Source organism: Canis lupus, chromosome 1 (assembly GCF_003254725.2).
Source record: "Canis lupus dingo isolate Sandy chromosome 1, ASM325472v2, whole genome shotgun sequence".
Classification (NCBI taxonomy): Eukaryota; Metazoa; Chordata; class Mammalia; order Carnivora; family Canidae; genus Canis; species Canis lupus.
Genome location: NC_064243.1, coordinates 28,578,794 through 28,601,343, shown reverse-complemented (window position 1 = coordinate 28,601,343; position 22,550 = coordinate 28,578,794). Strand labels below are relative to the sequence as shown.

Sequence of the window (22,550 nt, the reverse complement as noted above, 5' to 3'; positions counted from 1 at the left end):
AAACTGAAATGATGCTCTCTCTGGAACATTGTAAAAATATGTCTGATGTATACAAGGATCCCTAGGTGAGCTCATTCTGAGAGCAAAGCCTTGAATAAAAATTTTAATCAAGGGAAACCAACCAGTGGAGGAGTGCCTGAAGAGGCCAGAGGTGGGCCCAGCTCAGGAGACAATAGTACTTTCAGAGTTCAAATGACTTAGCATCTCTGGTCTCCTTGACTATTGGGAGGTGGATGTGAGGTCATGTCTTTTTAGGCCGAGACAGCTCTGAAAAGAGCCTCCTTAAAGCACCATGCGATGGGAAGACATAGCTCACAGTTCCTCCCTTTATCATCAGAAATATTCAGCTTCTTCCTCTACTTGCTCTTTCTCCTCTGAATCAAGACATTCTCAAATCATTCTCATCTTAAGAACTCTTCTCAGGTGCAGTCATTATTCTCAACTTCCATTCTCAGACAAATTTCCTGACAGATTAGTGCCCCTCCTTGGTTCTCTGCTCATTGACTCCATACCACCACCTACCTCACCTTTGACCTTCTACTAGTTATATTCTTGCTGACACTACCTTGAGGTTGTTAAGTCACATGAATGCCTTTTAAGCTTGTTCTCATTTGACTTCTACTGTACTTCACATTATCATGATCTTCCTTTTGAAACTCTTTCCTCATGACTAAAACAATGCCATTCTCACTTGTTTTCCGTCTCTCTGCCCACTCCTTAACTTCCAACCTATTTAAGCTTCTTGAGATTCCTTTTGATCCTATCCTGCTCAACCCTTCAGTGTGTTGCTTCCAAGCATTCTGAGGTGCACCTCCATCTTCCTTTTCACCTTTCCCTGGTGGCATCACCACTGATACATTGTCACCAATTCCTTCCCTCAGATCACTGTTCTGAGCTTGACACTCCACTATATCTGAGAGTTCCTTCAGCATCTCAGATTTGCTCTTCCAAAATTTAACTCATCATTTCTCCTGGTTGCAAATCTGATTTTCTTGTACTGTCCACTGGGGAAGGTTGTCCGGGAGTGGGTGAAATAGCACCTCTATTTAACTACATTTCCTAAATCCATTCTAAAGTTCTATCAGTCCCTTTCAAAGTCTCCTGAATTTTGTGTCAGCCCTCCTCATTGATGTTGTCTCAGTTTGGGTAGGACTCATCATTTTTCACCAGATTATTACTGCGATTTCCTAAACTGGCCTCTCTTTTTCCAGTCTTGTCCTCCTCCAGGGCATTCCCTAGCTAACCCAGGGATCCACCTGAAACATGTGTCTCACACTGCAGCTCCTTGGCTTGAACATCCTTAAATGGTTGTTTGTCCTGTTATAAGGTCCTCTAAATCTGCCTCACCTTCCTTTCCACCTTGATTATTTTATCATTTCTTTCCTCTGACTCTATTCTTTGGGGATAATGACTTAGAGTTTCTCTATTTGGTCTTATTAAGCACACCGGCTGCTCCTTCTGCCTAGACAAGCCAATGTCATTTCCAGCAGCCTGCTCCTTCCCAGCCTCACAGGGCTGTCTGCTTCTTCTCTTTGATACTCACTTCCTTATCTCCTCTCGCATTAGCCATTCTGACATGACTCCCTCCCTCCCCTTCCACCAGACCCTGGCCCATCCTTTTTATGGTTTACCACCCTATATTGTTCTGTCTATGTAGTCCTCTGTGCCCCCCTAGATTGGAAGCTTCCTGAGGGCAGGCACCAGAACTTCAATATCTTCACATCCCTATGATGGCACATCATAGGGATCTATAAATATTTGTTGATTGAACATTTTTTGAAGTGTAGCTTTGGATGAAGGATCTCTGCTTTCAGAGAGAAAATGAAACTAATACAAGACTGACACTTCTATCTCTTGGGCGTTTGATAACTTCAGTTCTGGTATGCCCTTTGCTTGCATTGTTATTCTTAGCTAGCTCTTATCTGAGCTGTGGCTCCCAGCTGCATTCAGAAGTGTGGTCTTTTGTTGCTGTGGAGATGCCGCATCATTCTGCAGGAGGCAGCCATGAAACTAGTAGACTTATTTTTCTTAGGCAAGGCAATAATGACTTCCAAATAAAAAATGTAAAAGTCAGTAAGATGATGTAGAAAAACTTTTAAATCATAAACCTCAGGGTAAAATAATTTTCTGTATATTCCTCTAAACATAGAGTAGACAAAATAATGGGCCTCCTCCTGTTTTCTCAACACAATGTTCCATCTGCAGAGGAATAAACTGTCATGATAAGGATTCTAACTTGCTCATTAAATCAACTCTCAGAGTACCCCAGGGGAGGGCTGAGCATGTGGAGGGCTTAAGAAATATTTGTTGATCACCTGATCCTTAGGCTAGGTTCTAACTGCCTGTTTTAGGAGAACTACATATTTATCATCCTGTAACTTAGAGGACTATGCTTGGGAAACTGCCAGTTAGTCCTGTAGGAGCTGACCTGTCACTCAGCTGAGGGAGCAGACGGTTTTACATGCTACACCAATCAGTTTTTGATACATCTGGGCTGCACTCTGCAGATGGTAATACTGCTCTCACAAATCCATTCAGCAAATATTGGGTTCCTATTACAGGCTAGGTGGCCAGACACCGTTCTAGATGTTGGACACTCAGCAGTGAATAAAGCTAAGTCCTTGTTCTCATGATATTCATATTCTGCATGGTAGGGCGATGCTAGAGCGCAGCAATTAATAAACAGAGAAATGTAAAATACGACATTTGGTAATAAGTGCAATGAAGAGTAAAACCAGGTAGACCTGAGTAAGTGATGGGGATAATGACCCCACTGCTTTCTAAGGGAAATATCCAGGTCTCAATTTCCTCTCTTTTGAAAGGTAGAAAACCATCAACTAACAGACATACAGGAAAAGGGAATTGATTTGTCCATATGATATGAATGAAGTGCTTTGCAAGTGTAAAGTTAATTTAAATTCCTGAGGCATTTTAATCTTCATAAATCAAAGTTAAGCAACTAGAAGCTTTTGTTTTTAAACATAGGCCTTCACTTTTAAGATCAAGTACACATAAAATAGCTCTTACAATAAACTTTCTTTAATAACCTACGAGAATAATATGCTTATTTCTAGATTGCAAATATGCATTTGAAAATATCTATTCAAAAAAAAAAAAAAAAAAAAAAGAAAATATCTATTCAGGGATCCCTGGGTGGCGCAGTGGTTTGGCGCTTGCCTTTGGCCCAGGGCGTGATCCTGGAGACCTGGGATCGAACCCCATGTCGGGCTCCCGGTGCATGGAGCCTGCTTCTCCCTCTGCCTATGTCTCTGCCTCTCTCTCTCTCTCTGTGACTATCATAAATAAATAAATAAATAAATAAATAAATAAATAAATATTCACTTGAGCAAAATTGAGATAGTTTAAAGATTTATTTATTTGAGAGAAAGAGAAAGCATGAGCAGGAGAAGCAGAGTGTGGGAGTCTGCTTGACTCCCATGGGGCTGGTGACACAGGGCTCTATCTCATGACCCTGAGATCATGACCTGAGTGGAAACCAAGAGTGGGAAGCTTAACTGATTAAGCCACAAAGACACGGCCAAATTGAGATAGTTTAATATTTGCAATATATCAAAGCTGCCAGTTTGCATATATGAAGTACTACTAATATCAGATGAGATGGAAGTACTTAGAACAAATAAATTATTCGTGTTTAATACAAATAATACTTATATTTCTACTACTTCTAAAAGTTTACAGAGTGCTTTAATATTTCTGTTATTTGATCTTCAACAAATCTGATAAGGTATATAATAATATTATTATTATTTATTATTCCTTTCTAGGGAAGAGTAAACTGTAGTTTACAACCCTTAAGTGACTTGCCTATTGCCACAGAGTTTTTAGCTGGTACCAAATCTTTAAACACTCTGATCTTTCTACTATACCACAGTGGCTCAATTTGATATCAAATATTATTTTGCTCTAAAACAGATTGTGTATTAATTTTAAGAAAAAATTTATGGACCTCAAAATTGTCTACCTACAAAAATCATAGGCTGATGCTAGTGACAAAAGCAAACTTTTAAGATAAAAAACTTTCCATTTTATTAGATGACAAAGTTCCAAAAAGTGAAAAAATATCAATTTTCTCTAGTATAAAAGATGGCAATGCTGTTTTACTTCTTAAATAAGATACTATGATTTAATATCAAATGGAAAAGATTAAATTAACATATTTTAAAAATATCAAACCTAGAATTCAGGTCATCAGGTTCAAATCTATGTTCAGTTAAAATTATTTAATTTCACAGGGATCCAGTGAATGGCTGTACTTAACAACTACCTAGTAGAAATTTGTTTATAGAGTATTCCATAAAATTTTATAACTAAAGAAGCACTCTCTAAATAAAAGACCAGAAGTCTTTCTTATCTGATACTACAGCTCTTTCCAGAGCCAATGACAGCAGTAAACTATCCACAGTAAGGCCTCGAATTCCTTTTCAATTTATCTTTTCATCATCTTTGTGGCCTGAACACTTCCTGCTCCCTCCTATTCCCTAGCTTTCTTTTATCTGAGCTTTTGAATATGGCCTTGCATTCACCTACAATGCTGTCATTTTCTCAGCATATCTAAATCTCTGTATATTTAAATCTATGTGTCTTCATATCCCAACGGTATGTACCCTCCTCATCTTCTGAAGTCCCCAAATGCTTCATTTTTACTATTACTATTTTTTTTTTTTTTTTGTATCATGTGTCCTTTCAAGCTGATGCTGCAGATTTGGGTGTTCAGGGTTTGGAACTCCTCCTGGACTGTAAACCCTCTGAAGGCCAGACCCAAGTCCCATTGGCTGTACATTTCTAGTGCCCAGTACGATACCTTGCATATAATAGGTAGTCAATGAATATCTGTTGAATGAGTATTGAATGAATGCCTTTGAGCAACCACATAGTTTTGAAGAATATATTCGATACTCTATTTTTTAAAAGATTTTATTTATTTATTCATGAGAGACACACAGAGAGAAGCAGAGACATAGGCAGAGGGAGAAGCAGGCTCCCTGTGGGAAGCCTGATGTGGGACTCGATCCCAGGACCAGGGATCACATCCTGAGCCAAAGGCAGATGCCACTGAGCCACCCAGGCTTCCCTGTATTTGATACTTTAAACAATTGTTCTCACATTTATATAATGTTTCAGCTTTTCAGTTGCTTTTCTAAACATCTTAGTGTCATCAATAGATAATTTATTTGTTTTTTATTGTCATCAATTTATTTTCAATTGTTTATTATTTATTTACCAATTTATTGATGCATAAACAATGTTTAGAACATTACAGGAGGTAATGTCTCCTCATGGAACATTTTATTCAATCACCTGAATAACCCCTCGACTAGGAAAAACAGATGTTTTTATTTCTACTTTGCAGAAAAACTATAAATTAAAGCCTAAAAGACAAAACATTTTCTATGTGTACATAGTTAATTTTTTAGTGGGACTAGAAAGCAAGTCTCTCTATGCTTATGTCAAATGATAATATAACATTGATTTTATGGTATTTTATTGCTTTGAAGCTGGCAACTTCTTTAATTGATTTATAATAAACTTCAACCAAAAAGCCTGACAATATGAACACCCTTTTCTAAGCTATGGTGGGTAAAAAAGTGCATATTTTATGTTCAGATGATAAGACACCAATTAGCATGAAAAAAAAAGCATGTAAGAAAAGCAAGATCACTGAAAATTTCAAACTGTAAAATTAAACCTTGATAAAAAGGTTGGAAAAATTGAGCCAACAAAAAACCCTTAAGTTACAGATTAAAGGAAATACAAATCAAAACCACTATGAGATATTACCTTATGCTTGTCAGAATAGCTAAAATAAAAAAGACAAGCAATAACAAGTGTTGGCGAGGATGTGGAGAAAAAGGAACTCTCATGCACTGTTGGTGGGAATGTAAACTGGTGCAGCCACTGTGGAAAACAGTAGGAAGGTTTCTCAAAAAATTAAAAATAGAAATACCGTATGATCCCATAATTCCACTACTGGGTATTTACCCAAAGAAAATGAAAACACTAATTAAAAAAGATTTATTGCAGCATTATTTACAATAGCCAAGATATGGAAGCAACTTAAGTGTCCATCCATAGGTGAATGGATAAGGAAGATGTGGTGTACATACATACTCATGCACTATTACTCAGCCACAAAAAAGAATGAATTTGTGCCGTTTGCAGCAATGTGGCTGAACCTAGAGGGTATTAGACTAAGTAAGTCAGATTGAGAAAGACACCATATGATTTCCACTCAGATGTGGAATCTAAAAAACAAAACAAATGAATAAAAAGACAAACAAAAAGCAGAATCAGGCCTATAAATACAGAGAACAAACTGATGGTTGCCAGAGGGGCGGGTGGAGGGATAGATAAAATGGGCATAAAGACATCCAATTATGGAATGAATGTCACAAGAATAAAAGGCACTAGGGAAAACAGTCAGTGATATTGTAATGATGATATATGATGGCAGATGGTAGCTACACTTGTGGTGAGCAGAGCATAATGTATAGAGAAGTTGAATCATTGTGTTATACACCTGAAATGAATGTAACATTGTGTGTCAGAATACTCAAATAAAATAATTTAAAAATATTAGAACCACTCCCCACCCCAAAGACAACAAATTAAGACTACTTGGCTATTTAAGAGAATCTCCCTCTAAGAATAAGGAGGAAGAAGTAGTTATAAGAGGCATCAAGTCTGATGGGGAATTCTTTTTTGAAAGTTTCTTTTCCCAAGATTTATCATTTCATGGAATGAAGTTAGCAAGTGGACTAAGAAGTGATTCAACATTGCTTATTTTATGTAATTTTAAAAAAACCACTTGGCTCTTTGTGAATCAGTTTAATTGGTTATATTTAAAATGTAAAATCCTTTTAGTAACTCACCATACTTTATACATTACTTGAGCAATGAAAGCTAAATTCTCTTCCACTCCCTTTTCCCTTTGGTATCAGTTCATTATACTTAATTAAGGTACAAGTCTTGCTATATACCCTTTGATATAGTTATATGAGCTTCTGAGGTCAGTTTGTGCTTAAGAGAAATCTTATGGCTACACTTAAAAAAAAAGGAGGAACATGGGGATGTTGGAGTTTTACACATGCCCTATGGACGAAGGAATAAAAAAAGCAACATTTATTACAATTTGGTGCTTTACTCAATTGCTCACTTTTGCCCTCTCTGAGGGAATTCTAAGGAATGAATACTTAATAGTGTAGCCACCCTTGCAGTGCATCTTTATTTACTTTAATATCCAACACAAACCATTCCCCTGAAACCAGAAATGATTCCCTGTAAGACCTATACATGACAGAAGTTTGCTCCCACTTAACACTGCATTGAATTCGTATTTCAGAGTAACTCAAGGTGAATTTTACACTTATGTCTCATTTAATGTAATGAGCCAGAAGCATAACCTTGGGTGAGGATGGCTTAGGTATGGAAGTCAGGAGCTACACACCTTAACACATATACTCAAAATATTTTTCATAATGATCTGGGGACATGCCAGTAGGAGAGAAGAGAATGGCAAATGGTGTCCCTGGCTAATGTGTGGAAACCAGAGCACAGCTGGGAGCTGGACAGACACCCCAGACATGGTATGTGAGTGGGAAAAGAGGGGGATCTTGGGTGTTAAAGTGAGCTTCAAACTTCACCATTTAAAACCGTGGAGGTCTCAGGTTGGCCTTCCTTAGGTATTGCAGTTAAAAAGACCAGAAGTAAAAGTTTGGAAATGTTTGGTTTGGTTTTCTTGTTTGGAAATGTTGATTTATTCACAAAAATGTTATAACATTACCTGCAAAAATACTAACTATGATCACACTTGGCAACACTTAGAAAACTTAATATTCCCTTAATATCAGAGTATATCCTTTGCTGTTGGAAATATACTGTTTTCTCAAGAAATGCTTTAGGAGGTCATAATGCATGATCGCAGGTTCCTCTCAAAGGAAGCAACAAATACTTCAGACAATGGTGAAGAGCTGTTTTGTTGTATGAATATAAATGTCTTTTCCTGATGAAATATAATATATGGTCTCATTTACAGTGAGTTACAGGTTCATAACTTGATTTTCTCTTGTTTTAAGGGAATAAACCATTTGACTTCACTTCTTTTCTTATTGTCTTGCCAGTATTGATATGAAATGGTGGCCTCTGGGCTTCAGGTGGACATCTGAAGGTGGGTGGCTCCATGTGTACTGGTATCCATAATACTTTAACAATTTCATTTTGGTGCTGTCTTTCTTTCTTTCTTTTTATTTTATTTTATTTTATTTTATTATTTTTGGTTTTTTTTTTTTTTTTGGTGCTGTCTTTCATCTAAGATTTCAAAGGACTTTGTAAACATTTCAATTAAATTTTGAAGCAATCCTCTTAAAAAGATAAGTAGGAAAAAAGTCTAAGCCTTCTTAGTTGTAAGCTCCTTGAGGGCACAATTTTCACTATGTGAAATAGTGAATAAATCAAGCTCTCTAGGCATGGTATTTTTTTTGACACCACATAAATAAATACCTACCATCTATTTTAAAGGTAAAATGCACAAGTGTTCTTCCAGTTTGTCTACTTTCCCTGTGTTCTCAAATTAATAAAAACTTCCATTCTCACAATTACTTTTTATTATTTAGTTCTACAACACAATAGAAATCTAATAAACTAATGAAATCTACAAGCTTAATAATATACTCTATTGTCAAGGATATTCATATTTTGCAAGAGAGATCATGCTTTAATTTGCTTAGAATAAATCATCTAATTATGTAAGGTGTTTAGGTTCGACTCCACCTGTCATATATTCAAGTGCTCAATTAATTATAATTGTTATGACAGTAAGAGTAATACAGAACTGATTAATAAAATATGCTTTTAATATTTGAATATTGCTTAATCAGGCAGATTTACTGCAGATGCATTTTGTGGACAGGAATGTGATCTGGCAGCTATATAAACAATTCTATATAATCTAGAAGAGATGAGAAGATGATTGGCTTTACTTTAAGGGAAGACAAGTCTATAGGCAGTAGTAGACAATCTGTTGCTGTCCTTGTCCTAGCTATAAACTAAACAAGTAACTCATAGGGGAACCAGTACAAAGGAAAATTCATGCAAAATAGATGATGTGCTCATGTGCTTAAAATCATTATGAGTTAAAAAAATTGATTGAAATGACTAGGTTATGTAGAAGCTATAATCATATAGTATTTTAATAGTATTAAGGTACCCTGTTTGACCATTTACCTCAATTTTATTATCTAAAAAATGAGGATAATAATGGTACCAACTGCATCTTATTATTACAAAAATTAAATGAGTTAACTGATGAATAGATTTGATGTGGTGGTGAGATGTCTTCCCAAACCTAATGTTGGACATAATGTGGCTGGACAAATGAATATTTTCTGCTTATATATCATCAATTTCATCAGCATTTTTGAGCCATTTTCATGCTTAATGGATACGAATACTGAATATTGGAAATGGTTGTATGGATACTATGCTATGTTCATTGTTACACACTTCCAGTAAGATACTAATTTTCCAAAGGATATGTTACTGTTTAGCCACCACCTTAATTGGCGAATTAAGAATGAAAACATAAGAAGTGCAACAAAGAGATTTTAAACACTAGTACAAGGAAATGAAGAACATCAGGAGGTTGGGAAAATATGGTATCTGTTTTTATTTGTTGGTTTTTTGCTTTTGTGTTTTTCGTTGTTTTTCAAGCCATGAGCAATCTTCGGTTACTATTAACCAATTATCTCCGATTACACATTACCAAGACCTTCCCATACCTCTATCTTGATGACTGCTTTTGAATCATCTCATCAATAATGTAGGCTGCCAACATACGAGTTAGCCAGAGAAAATGGAAGAAGCTAGAATGAATCTTTTTGTTCTTTGCTAATGAGACTGTTCAAGCTTGGAACGGACAAGGGTATTTTGGTGAAAGTCATATTGAAGGATTATTTTTATTTATCCAAGCTACTGTTTTATTCTATTGTAATAATTAACTGAAAGCTTATTGGACATAACTTAGTGATTTAAATAAGATCTAAATATTGTACCTAAAACTTTACTGTTTAAAAACACTCATGTCATGATTTGGACAATTTTTCACTTTGAGGTGAAGTACATCACTTATATTCTCTGTACTTGTTTTCTAAGCTATAAAATGAGGAAAATCATATTAACTTCATTTCTAAACAGAATATTATATATTAAAGAGTTTGTAAAAGGCATTGATGATACATAATCCTACAAGAACAAATGATTTTTCATTACAATGTTGCAATTTTGTTACAAATGCAATGTGAGTAATTGTGCTAACTATAAATTAGTTCGTGTGTATATTTCTCCCATGCACTGTGAGAGTTTGGTGCTATGATGTAAATACTTAATAGTTTACTTACCTAACTTATCATTTCTTTTTTTTTTTAACTTATCATTTCTAGTTTAGGAATTACAGTGCAATTCTTACTTTTTCATCACATTTGCCTCAATACAAAGCACCCAATTCTATGTATGCTGATGACTCGAGAATAATTCTGACAGACTTAGAAGCATGGTTCCTGACTTTCTGACAGTTAATAAAATCAAAATCTCTTTTTATCTTCAAGTGTTCCACATATGAATGTATTATACCTGTCTATACATCTAAAAAAAAGCCTATATGCCTCTGCAATATGCAACAAGAGACTGTCAGGAAGGCAACAGAACAACAGAAAGTCCACATTACATCAATATACTTAACATATCTAAAATGAGAAGCCTTCTTACCTAGCATGCAAACACATTTGACATTCTGATCAGGGTTTTCAAACAAGATTTCGCCACACCTCTGAAAGAGAGAGAAAGTCATAGTTACTTTAAGATTTTATATCAGTGTTCCCAAGGTAATGTGTCTATGCAACCAGACATCACCATAACTTCAGTCTACTTTTCATGTTTTGCTTGGTTGAGTCTAAGGATTCATGTCATGAGTAGAGACTTTCCTGGTAGTAAAATATTTGGGAAGTAAGTTGGGATAGATTGTTCCTTCATGCCGCATGCCTCTCTCTACCTGGGACCTATTTTGTGTGCTCTTCTGAGGAGTCGTAGCCAGACATGCATTGGGTGTCTGATGTTTTTCTTTCAGTAGGAGATCTGTAATCTTTAGATCTAATAATCTGAGGTCAATCATTCTCAAAATTGGTCCTTATTCAGACTGAAATTATTCTAAACTACCCACTCTGCAATCAAACACAGGCATTGTAAGCACAAAACTAGGTGGCCTATAATGAACTCTCTAAACCTGAAGGAAACAAATAAGAAAATGAAAAAGTGGCCCTCTTTATGCTCTTCCTGAACTCACAGACTCATGGAAATAGCAACTTTCTTATCTATATCTCAGTTTTAACTTGCTTGGTAAAAGTTTTGTGCAAGGTAAACTCTGGAGATAACAATCAGCTATTAAGAAAGGACTACATATCTGTATATGACTGACAAATGGTTAGTACCTGAATATATAAATAAATCCTCCAAAATCAAAAAGAAAATAGCAAATAACCCATTAGAAAAATGGATCAAGGAACAAGCAATGCATGGAAGGGGGGATCTTAATGGTCAACAAACACAGAGAATAAATTCAACCACACTAATAACCAAGAACCAGCAAATTAAAGATAAAATGAGGTCTATTTTGAATTCATCTCTGTGGCAAAACTTAGGAGTCTGTGAAGAACAACTGTTATAAAAAATGTAGGGAAAAGAGTACTCTCACATACTGGAGGTTGGAATATAAAATAATAGAATCACTTTGTAGAAAAAATTTGCAAAATCTAGTAAAGTTGAAATGTGCACATCCTCTGACATAGCAAGTCATCTTCTAGACTGATGACTGGAGAAATTTACTCAAATAATTTAACATCCAGCTACAAAACAGATAAATATATTATCCATACACTAGAGTTACACAGTAGTTAAAATGAATGAATTAGTGTTATGCATACTTTAAAAACATAAATTATATATGTGTAACATGTACATGTAAATATAAAATAATCAAATTATGAAATTTGTAGTGTTCAAATCATGCAAATACATATAATTTTCAAATCATATAAAACATAAAAACTGTCTCCATTTTTAAAAAAATTTTATTTATTCATGAGAAACACACACACAGAGAGAGAGAGAGAGAGAGGCAGAGACACAGGCAGAGGGAGAAGCAGGCTCCATGCAGGGAGCCTGATGTGGGACTCGATCCCAGGTCTCTAGGATCACACCCTGGGCCGAAGGCAGCGCTAAACTGTTGGGCCACCCAGGCTGCCCAAAACTGTCTCCATTTTATATGGAGTTGAAGATATCTAAAAATAGTACATATTATTTGTAGATATATTAATTTATAGAAAAAGCATAAAAATAGTCAATGAATAATAAACATCAAATTCAAAGTAGGGGGACAATGCACAGGGAATGTAAGTCATCACTCATAATTATGAAATCTTATGGTACAAAGAAGGGCAGGTTAAGAGGGGAAAGGACAATTTGATCACATACATTCAAGCCAATCCATTTTCTGGAATGACCTATGTCATGCACAGAGATGGACATTTGGCTCAGGGCCCAGAAAGGGAAGCAAGCTGCTCTAGTGAATCAAAAGAATGGAGGGCAGAGCAGGAAGGTTGGATGTGCCTGAAGTTTGCAAGAAGGCAATGAATATCAGGAGGAAAGTTTGTATCCTGAGTGTTTTTTTCCTTGGCTACTCTGCTGACCTAAATATCATGTGATATTTATCATACTATTTAATCTCTTCATGCTTCATTTCCCTGTAAGTAACATGGGGATGCTAATATATGCCACAAAGTCAGATTGGAGAGCAAATGTGAGGATTAACAACCCGTGGAGTCTGGTCTGTCTGTTCCAGTTTTGTTTGTGGTTTGGCAAAGGTTAAACTCCTTCAAATTGCTAGGATCCATTTCCGCATTACCCGGTTTTTAAGTGGTATTTTTATTACCTGAAAGAGTTAATAATTATTTTTAAAGGAAAGATTAGAGGTTTATTTTTTTAAAGATTTTATTTATTTATTCATGAGAGAGGCAGAGACATAGGCAGAAAGAGAAGCAGGCTGCATGCAGGGAGCGCAATGTGGTGCTCAGTCCTTGGACCCCGGGATCACGCCCTGGGCCCAAGGCAGGCATTCAACTGCTGAGCCACCCAGGCATCCCAAGATTAGAGGTTTCTAAAATGTTTTTAACTTCTTGGCTAAAAACGAAGTGCTAAAGAGCTCTATCAATCTGTATTGTGGGTCCTATAAGGAAACAACTCTGGAGTGCTTCTTTATCCTTTGTTTATGGCAAAGCCATACATGTTCTGGGATAAAAGAGCTTTCATTCTTTCATTACAGGAGCTGGAAGCAGATGGTTGGTGGAGGTTGCATGACTTTCCATGGCTACCCAAACCCAAGGGCAACCTTATATGTGTCCCTAAAGAGGCACATGGGTGTGATTGCAGGTGTGGGTGGTGCCATGGGGTCTTACTATCTTTTCTAGACATAAACAAATCCGAGATAAGTTTCTGTAACTCCTGAAACATGTATTCATTAATAGTATGGCCAGCCTGGGCTCTTTGACCACACAAGCTAGTGACTGAGCAGCAAGATCAAGTGTGGTAGCTCTTCTGATGACCATGAGACAGTCCTCTTCTTTGTCTTTACCTCCCTGGTCATCTGGGAAATGGCTGAGGCACCTCTAACCAGTTCTTTATTTGCTCTGCTTTGAAAAGTTACCTAATGATGGTAACAGATTTTTAAGCAATGCCCAGAAAGGCATCTGATTGTTCTCAGACTTGAAAGAAACCAGATTCTTTCCAGGGCTTTTTCTCATTGATACCAGGGTTTATAGGGCCTTGGCTTCCAAGCTTATACTTGCTGTGCAACCTAGGGCAATGACCCAGTTTAAGAGATTAATTGGGCTAAGCCACAGGATCTGAGTCTCAGAAAACTTTAAGACCTTCCATGGGGGAAGATCTCGTGCCCTGTTGGGTTCTCAGGTTATGCAGCTGTCTCCTCATGGCTCTACCTGGTCATGCATGCTAGAATTTCCCATCTAAGATCTCTGATACTAGATGATCCTGACTTTGACCTGGTTCTGATCACCAGGCTTTGCCTACTTCTCAAAATCCCATTTTTCCACAGATCTCCATCTTTGCTTCTGTGCCTCATATGTATTAATATACTACTCTCCTTATTCCTGTCCATCCCTCTGAGCCAACATTGCCCCCAAACAATAGGGCATAATTATAGGAATCTCCATCCAAGTGGCTAGAACCCTGCTAGCAACAGATCATCCTGGCACATGTTCTTCTTCTATAGCACAAGAGGATTTGCTGCATGTGAACTCATGGATGTAATGCCTGTTGCCCTCAGAGACATGAAGAATCAAACCACTTTCATTGTTAGTGCTTCTAACATGCCTCATTATTATAATCCTGATGCCTTATACTTGCCAGGTCTTTAAAAAAGGCTAGCTTCTTTAGTGTACTAGCTAACATTGATTCAGACCATACTATGAACTAAGAAAGCATATCTAAGTTCTGCATATCTACTATTTTACACTTTCATTATACTCTTTGAAAGAGAGTAGAAAATTGAGGCACAGAGTACCACTCAGTACAGAGTACTCCCTTCCAGTGAGTGAGAGAATGAAAGCTTACCTAATGCTTGACTAGTATATACAGATGCTTAAATATTGGTTATTATTGGTCTCCTCATTGCCTTGGTCTAGTAGACTATGTCCATTGACAGACATCCTCTTCCCTCACTCATTAGTCACTGGCTGTTTACCTGAGTTTCAACCTATCAGAGCACAGGCTTTGTATTAGATTGATCTAAGTTCAAATCCTATTACTGCCTTCACTTCCCAATTATACTATCATGGACAATTTATTTAGTTTTGTCAAATTTTCTTTCTCATTTGTAAAACAAGGCAATCTTGTCTACATCTTATATTATTATGTTTAGTTTTAATTCATTGTAAACAAGAATGTACTAATTTAAATTACTATAGATGAGGTTGTAATACAAAAATAAAAATTAATAAATCTAACCTATTCATTAAATTATATTTTGATTCTCATATTGTTGAGGATTTAAAATGAAGAAATACTTCTAATTTAAAAAATCAGAATATTTCACAATTTGGTTGCTAATTCCTATATATTAAAATTTTTCTTTTTAAAAATTTTTTTAAAAAGATTTATTTATTTATTTATTTATTCCTGAGAGACACACACAGAGAGGTAGAAAGATAGAGGGAGAAACAGGCTCCTCGTAGGGAGCCCAGTGTGAGACTCAATCCCCCGACCGAGATCACACCCTGAGCTGAAGGCAGATGCTCAACTGCTGAGCCACCCAGGTGTCCCTATTAAAATTTTTCTATGTTAAATCTAAAATTTTCCTGTTAGTAAGAAAAAGGTGGATGATATATAGAATATATATAATATAAATATATAAAATACTATATAATTCTTAGTATTTTTAATTAAAAAAATTAATTTCCATTAGTTAAATGTTTCTGCAAAATATAAATAAAATATATTTCTCTTAAGTAAACTATATTTTTTCATTACTTTCATAATAAAATTAGTCATGAAAAATTGATATTAAGTATAATTTTTAAAAATCACACTAAATATTCAGCAACTTCTTTTCTTAAGGGAAATTTATATCCGAAATGAAAATATTTAAATATTAATAATAGCAACTATTATACTCGAAAAAATAAAAAAACACTTGGAAAAAGATATAAAAAACATTAAAGATAATGAAATTCAAGTGGCAGCAAGCACTTCTAGCATTCTTAAATCAGTTAATATTTTTCTTGCTTCAAATAAGATTTGATACTTTTTTATTTTTCTGAATATTTCCTATCACTTGAATATATTAGTCTCTCAGCAGGCCTCCGGCAATTAATTTTTTAAAGATTTTATTTATTTGAGAGAGAGACAGAGATACAACAGAGAGCACGAGTGGGGAGCAGAGGGAGAAGCAGGCTCCCCGCTGAGCAGAGAGCCCAATGTGGGGCTTGATCCCGGCACCCTGTGATCAGGACATGAGCTGAAGGCAAATGCTTAGCCCACTGAGCCACCCAGGTGCCCCTCAATTAATCTTTTTAAGGCAAATGTCTTAATACCTTTGGATGGGAGGAAACATTAGCAAACAAAACCCAAAACAGAGCTCCTCATTGCTTGGGGTGGTTTGCCCCATTGCCAACTGAGGCAATAGCTGTTTTCAGGAGGTAGGTAATATTAAATGCTATCGGCAAATAATTAACAGGCTGTTCTTCTTTGATTATTTTCTTCTCATCATTATAGCTATTTTTTTAAGGAGAAAGGCATTTAATACTTGAAATTGGGTGGCTATAAACTCATTATAGGAGGAGCAAACTATAGGCTGGGCAACTAGAAATGAGTCTCAAAAATGCAGAATTGGCTCATGAGAAGAACTGATGGTGGGCCACAACTGGGAAAGTGGAGAAGCAAGAGGCATCATTGGAATTGTTAGCCTCAAAAGCACACCACCATGGCCATGATCCAAAGATTAGAAAGCTATTGGCATGACTGCCTTTTGATACCCATGGAGCTAGGGATTGAATGCTAGAGGCTACTGCAGAAATGCAGAAAAATCCAATATGCCCATGACTATGCTTGATAGACCATTAAAATGAAACAAAATAAAACAAAAAGAGCCCTGGCCTAGACCTATTTTGGGAAAAAAAAAGTTTCCTGAGCTGAAGAAACGCTAACCATGGTTACTTTTTGGTAGAAAATGAAGCACATTTCCTCTGTAGTAGAAACAACAGAGCCAACTGAGAGTAGGCCAGGCCTCAGCACAGGCTGTCGTCACCCCCACCTTCACCCATCTCAGAGTACTCTGATTCTGCAAGTTTGCCATCCAGGAATTTCTCTAGTGAGGTTTTCAGTAAACAAGGCAAATGCCTGTATGATGATGCATCTGTTTTATTTGTTCACCTCTGAACCTCTAAGTGTCTAGCATGATGACTAGTGCATTATGGGCACTCCTGGTGTTAATTAAGTGAATGAATGAATATTTCTTTCCTGTAATTCTGTGGGACATACTTGAAATTTGAGATTATCTGGGATAGGATGAAAAAGAATTTTTTTCTGTACTTACATACAATCAGTAAGTGTTGCCATTAGATGCAGCCACACAATGGGGAGCTGCATAGGGTGATGAAGGGGGAAACATGACATTGAGAAGAAATTTCAGGGCAGCCCGGGTGGCTCAGCAGTTTAGCGCTGCCTTCAGCCCAGGGCATGATCCTGGAAACCTGGGATGAAGTCCCACGTTGGGCTCCCGGCATTGAGCCTGCTTCTCCCTCTGCCTGTGTCTCTGCCTCTCTGTGTGTATGTGTATCTCATGAATAAATAAATAAAATCTTAAAAAAAAAATAAAGACCATTCTTACTGTTAGGTGAAGGGCAACCCTACTCTAAAAAAAAAAAAAAGAAGAAGAAGACATTTCATAATATCTGGGTCACTTCTTATCTCACATTTCCCCCAACAACAAACAGAATATTGCTAATCAAAACCAGACCTCAGAAAATAGGCCTGGAGAGAAAAGGATTTAGGTTTGTAGATCATAAAAGATAGCTGCTTTTTTTTTTTTTTAAAGATAGCTTCTGTTAAGAAACTGAACTCCCAAGGTCTAACGAGGGCGTGGGAATTTGGGACTCCATTGTCTATCAAATAAGTGAATGAATGAATGAACGAACATTCAAAAAGACATTATTGAGTGCCTACTCTGTGTAGACACTGTACCATGAGTGTGAATACAAATGGGTCTAGAATACAGATGAGTTTTAGGAACGCTAAATGTTCTCAGGAAGTTTATAGCTCAGTCTGAAGTCAGAACATAGGAGACTATGAGCACCCTCAGTGGTGTGTCCCCCAGCGCTGCTCAGGGCTATCATTGACCACTTCCAAAAAGAGATAACCTCTGGATTCTCTATTCTGTTCCACTGATCTATGTGTCTGTTTTTGTGCCAGTACCACACTGTCTTGATGACCACAGCTTTGTAGTACAACCTGAAATCTGGCATTGTGATGCCCCCAGCTATGGTTTTCTTTTTTAAAATTCCCCTGGCTATTCGGGGTCTTTTCTGATTCCACACAAATCTTAAAATAATTTGTTCTAACTCTCTGAAGAAAGTCCATGGTATTTTGATAGGGATTGCATTAAACGTGTATATTGCCCTGGGTAACATTGACATTTTCACAATGTTAATTCTGCCAATCCATGAGCATGGAATATTTTTCCATCTCTTTGTGTCTTCCTCAATTTCTTTCAGAAGTGTTCTATAGTTTTTAGGGTATAGATCCTTTACATCTTTGGTTAGGTTTATTCCTAGGTATCTTATGCTTTTGGGTGCAATTGTAAATGGGATTGACTCCTTAATTTCTCTTTCTTCAGTCTCATTGTTAGTGTATAGAAATGCCACTGATTTGGTCAACTAATATTCGATAAAGGAGGAAAGACTATCCATTGGAAGAAAGACAGTCTCTTCAATAAATGGTGCTGGGAAAATTGGACATCCACATGCAGAAGAATGAAACTAGACCACTCTCTTGCACCATACACAAAGATAAACTCAAAATGGATGAAAGATCTAAATGTGAGACAAGATTCCATCAAAATCCTAGAGAAGAACACAGGCAACACCCTTTTTGAACTCGGCCATAGTAACTTCTTGCAAGATACATCCATGAAGGCAAAAGAAACAAAAGCAAAAATGAACTATTGGGACTTCATCAAGATAAGAAGCTTTTGCACAGCAAAGGATACAGTCAACAAAACTCAAAGACAACCTACAGAATGGGAGAAGATATTTGCAAATGACATATCAGATAAAGGGCTAGTTTCCAAGATCTATAAAGAACTTATTAAACTCAACCCCAAAGAAACAAACAATCCAATCATGAAATGGGCAAAAGACATGAAGAGAAATCTCACAGAGGAAGACATAGACATGGCCAACATGCATATGAGAAAATGCTCTGCATCACTTGCCATAAGGGAAATACAAATCAAAACCACGATGAGATACCACCTCACACCAGTGAGAATGGGGCAAATTAACAAGGCAGGAAACAACAAATGTTGGAGAGGATGCGGAGAAAAGGGAAGCCTCTTACACTGTTGGTGGGAATGTGAACTGGTGCAGCCACTCTGGAAAACTGTGTGGAGGTTCCTCAAAGAGTTAAAAATAGACCTGCCCTACGACCCAGCAATTGCACTGTTGGAGATTTACCCCAAAGATACAAATGCAATGAAACGCCGGGACACCTGCACCCCGATGTTTATAGCAGCAATGGCCACGATAGCCAAACTGTGGAAGGAGCCTCGGTGTCCATCGAAAGATGAATGGATAAAGAAGATGTGGTTTATGTATACAATGGAATATTACTCAGCTATTAGAAATGACAAATACCCACCATTTGCTTCAACGTGGATGGAACTGGAGGGTATTATGCTGAGTGAAGAAAGTCAGTCGGAGAAGGACAAGCATTATATGTTCTCATTCATTTGGGGAATATAAATAATAGTGAAAGGGAATATAAGGGAAGGGAGAAGAAATGTGTGGGAAATATCAGAAAGGGAGACAGAACGTAAAGACTGCTAACTCTGGGAAACGAACTAGGGGTGGTAGAAGGGGAGGAGGGCGGGGGGTGGGAGTGAATGGGTGACGGGCACTGGGGATTATTCTGTATGTTAATAAATTGAACACCAATAAAAAATAAATTAAAAAAAAACAAAAAGAGATAACCACAGGTCTGATAGGAAAGAGTTGGCTGGCAAAGGAAAGGACAGGAGTAGCTGCTGGTGCAAAGTCCTGAAACTCTGTTGGGACCCTTTCAGTAGCTGCCTGGGAGGAGAGCAAAGCTGTGGGGGAGAATAGAGGGCTTAAATAAAGTGGTAGTCATAGGCAAGACAGTAGATAAGTATGGGCCAGCAGGGATTAAAAAATTCTGGGCTTGGTTAGAGAGGCCGAGTTGGCTTTTGAAGAGCCAGGATGCATAATCAATTCTTTTTGTATTGTAAGAGATAATTGCAATATTGCAGTCCTAGATATCTCTCACCAACAGTATTGACTGCAATTGTTTGTCCCTTTCCATTTCCAAGAGGGTACCAAGCCTGTGGTGTTCCTTATTCTCTTTTCTTGAATTACTACACACAATGGTTACAGCCAAAAGAACAGTCCCTAACCAATCAGTTGAAGTCTCATGTGAGGCTGACTGTTGCTACTGCTGAAGCCATTAGCACCTAGCATTGACGACATCACAATTTCCCCAGCTCCCAGAGGGTGCATTTCCAGAATCTCCGTGACAGTGGTGCAAGTCCCATCTAACGTATGGGTGGCATAGCCAGGCCTTAATCTCTAACACCGTGGCAGCCTTTGACTCTCTGGTGCCAGAGGAGGCAGATTTGGAACAGGGGTTGATTTCAGCTCAAGCTCATGTTTTCCTTTCTGACTTTTTCCAGTGAAAGGGCAGATTTCCATCCCATTGCAGGCTGTTAAAACGTCAGATTAATAAATTTTCAACAATCTGTCAGTGTAGGTCTCCAGCACCAATCTGGCACTGTCTTTGAATTGGGGCCTCGTTGTCCAACCCAACTTCAGCCAGTCAAAATAGGAGACACACCAGCAAAAGGGAAAAAAGATAATCACCTCGAGCTGAGCAGAAACTCTTTACAAATCCATTGTTGCCAACAGTCAACAGCAAATCCATGGGCTACATAAACTGAGGTGACCCTTCAGGCAGGACATCCCTCATAAACCTCTAATTAGCTATGGTTAGAAGTGACTTGAAAGATATTAATGCTATTGCTATTGGAAAATGAGTCCAAGCTTTTAACAGCTTTGTTTTCTCCAGTCAAAGAACAAAATGTTAGCTCAATGGCGTATGCTTTCTATTAGAGAAGTGCCAGCAGCAATCTCCAGAGAGTCTCTCAGCATTTTATTATACACTCCTATTTTTAAATGTTTAAAAACTGCTTATTATGAACCAAAACTTGGAAAACCTGGTTTCAGCCCAAGAGTAATTTTTTATTGTTGTTATTAATTAAACATCCAGAATGCAGAACTAAGTGTTCTGTCATTTCAGCCATGGACAGTAGAGGGCACTAGAAAGGTTATATGTCTAACATCTTGTTGGACACCCTCTCCTGATCCCACCTGCCCCGTACCACCCCGCCCCCCCCCCCCGCCTCTTTAAGGAGATCCTGGGGTCAGATGATGCACAGGTTCAGAGGTGCCTTGTGTTATGTCATGTTCCCCAGTATTTGCAGACTTTCTCCATGCACTTTTATTCTTGACTTCCATTGCCCATACTGAAATGCATTTTGAAGATCACATTGTTCATTGTGCAAAGCAATGACTATAGCTTCAGGTCAAGCACAATTTTAGCAGAATCTGGACCTGTCAAGGCTGATGGTATGTGGAATGTAACTAGGGTATCTCTCTAATGACCCAGTTAGAGCAACCAAGTGGACATCTTGCTCCAAGGCAGTTGGGGAATAATTTTGGTATGGGCTCTGAGAATTCCTGTATATCCGACACAAAAACCTATGCCATGAATCTTAATAAAGATAGCAAAAATTATGTCAAAATTTTGCAATATAATTTCATCTTCTATTTTCTTTCTCAGAACCCCAGGTGTTGACAGGCAACTACAGCTATTTTCCAGAAGGGCATTTCTGTGATGGCATAAATATTTAACTTTTACATAGTGAGTTTTTAAAGATGAAGTCCAAAAAATAAATAAATAAAAATAAAGATGAAGTCCATAGACTCTGTGTCAGAGAAAGCAGCAAGCAATACAGAAAGAGAAGAGATTGGTGTTCTTAGTGGGAAGAAGTTAGAGGGACTTCCAAATGTACCCCTTCCTAGCTGTGTGATCTTAGGCATATTACCATTTATCTGTTTGAACCTCCTTATAGAGGAGAGGAAGTAACACTGCTCTCCCCTTTTAATGAAAGAATTAATGTAATATGTATGAAACCTGTAATGCGGCCTTGTGTGTACATTGTTTTGTGGAAGGAAGGAGGTGGAAGGTGGAGAGGGCTTTTGGTGGGGCTGCATACAAGATATCAAGCATAGTTCTCCTGCATAAGTCATGGGATTTTGTGAGGAGAAAAATGTTGCTCCTCCATGATGGAGAGCACCATTCCCTCACAGGGTAACCTGCAAAGCCAGAGTCGTTTTGAGAACAGAGATTGGCAGGGCAGGTTTGTGGTGGTAAGCCCAGGCCGGGTAGAGTAGCAGCCTTTCAGAACGCATTAGAAAAGAGAGGAAACAGAGTCTCGTATAAGGTGGAGATCTGAAAGAAGTCAGGAAAAAGAAGAGGGGACTGTACACAGCTCTGAGGCTTGGGCAAGGCAGCTCCAGTACCAGAAACAGGCACTGCTAATCTGGGAGGGATCTGAGAGACCATCGAGGCCAAGCAAGTCACTTTCTAGATTAACAAACAAGTCTAATGGAGTTAGGTGT

At 37.5% G+C, this 22,550-nt stretch overlaps 1 protein-coding gene across 2 annotated transcripts in view; it reads right to left on the bottom strand.

The window, feature by feature from the left end:
- Positions 1–22,550, bottom strand: part of PDE7B (phosphodiesterase 7B) — a 309,365-nt gene that overhangs the window by 198,873 nt on the left and 87,942 nt on the right. Inside the window, exon 2 of one of the 2 annotated variants that reach the window (XM_025422364.3) lies at positions 10,780–10,840. In XM_025422364.3, coding sequence (XP_025278149.1) covers positions 10,780–10,840 — 61 coding nt within the window. Of the gene's footprint in view, positions 1–10,779; positions 10,862–22,550 lie in introns of those variants that run through there. The other variant, XM_025422365.3, reaches the window with a different exon arrangement.